The following is a 747-nucleotide window of genomic DNA, read 5'->3' on the forward strand; positions in this document are numbered from 1 at the left end:
ACACAGTGCTGGTCATCTCAGGTGAGGCTCAGAGCAATGGAAGGGTCTTATTTGGTCATTCATGTGTGGGTAAATCTCACAGGTTTTGTGACTGTCTTCTCCGTAGCTCTGGAGCAGCCTCAGTCGTTGGCGTGTAAGCTGGAGCTGGCGTCAGATCAGGAGATTCCCGCCGACTGGCTCCCGTTTGTCAGGGTTGAGTGTGAGGTGGCAGATGCGGTGGCGTCCCACACGCGCGTGAAATCTGTGGGCATCGAAAGTGACGTTCAGCCGCAGAAACACCTGAGCAGCAGGGCACACTACCACTGCCAGGTACAGAAAGCTTACACATCACATGCACCGTGGCATTTCATAGTGGGTACTGCTTCAGCATTGCCTCTTTTTGCAAAAATATTCAGTCATTTACTCTGTGTTGAAGGTGGAGATTGAGAAGAAGCTGATTGAGGCTGAGTCGGTGAAGCAGTCGAGCTGCGCGGCACAGTGATGATGGAGGACGCGGATCACTGTGTTCATGTCGCTCACTACAATGAAATCACAGATTCCTTTTTATTATTGTCATTATTTTTCTACCATCATTTCTCATGTAGAATTCACACTCCAATATGCCACACATCTTGTACCATTAAGTAAACAAATGTTTATTAACCGTGAGAATAATGCAACTATATATAAATGTATTTTTCCAGAGTATTTTAATATCTTTAATGGTCTTATCCAATGAGTTATAATATTGCTGCACTTTACAATTCT

The 747-nt window shown here is 45.0% G+C and overlaps 1 protein-coding gene across 1 annotated transcript; it reads left to right on the forward strand.

Annotated features, from left to right (window-relative positions):
• The first annotated feature begins 28 nt into the window (after window positions 1-28).
• On the forward strand, window positions 29-738 carry LOC107682414 (stonin-1-like). Its single transcript, XM_016478659.1, has 2 exons — window positions 29-309; window positions 416-738. Exons 1-2 carry the CDS (start codon window positions 37-39, stop codon window positions 479-481), a joined length of 339 nt encoding a protein of 112 aa, XP_016334145.1. The 5' UTR covers window positions 29-36; the 3' UTR covers window positions 482-738.
• The last annotated feature ends 9 nt before the right edge of the window (window positions 739-747 follow it).

The sequence above is a fragment of the Sinocyclocheilus anshuiensis genome, unplaced genomic scaffold, assembly GCF_001515605.1.
Source record: "Sinocyclocheilus anshuiensis isolate Anshui unplaced genomic scaffold, SAMN03320099.WGS_v1.1 C32175831, whole genome shotgun sequence".
Lineage (NCBI taxonomy): Eukaryota > Metazoa > Chordata > Actinopteri > Cypriniformes > Cyprinidae > Sinocyclocheilus > Sinocyclocheilus anshuiensis.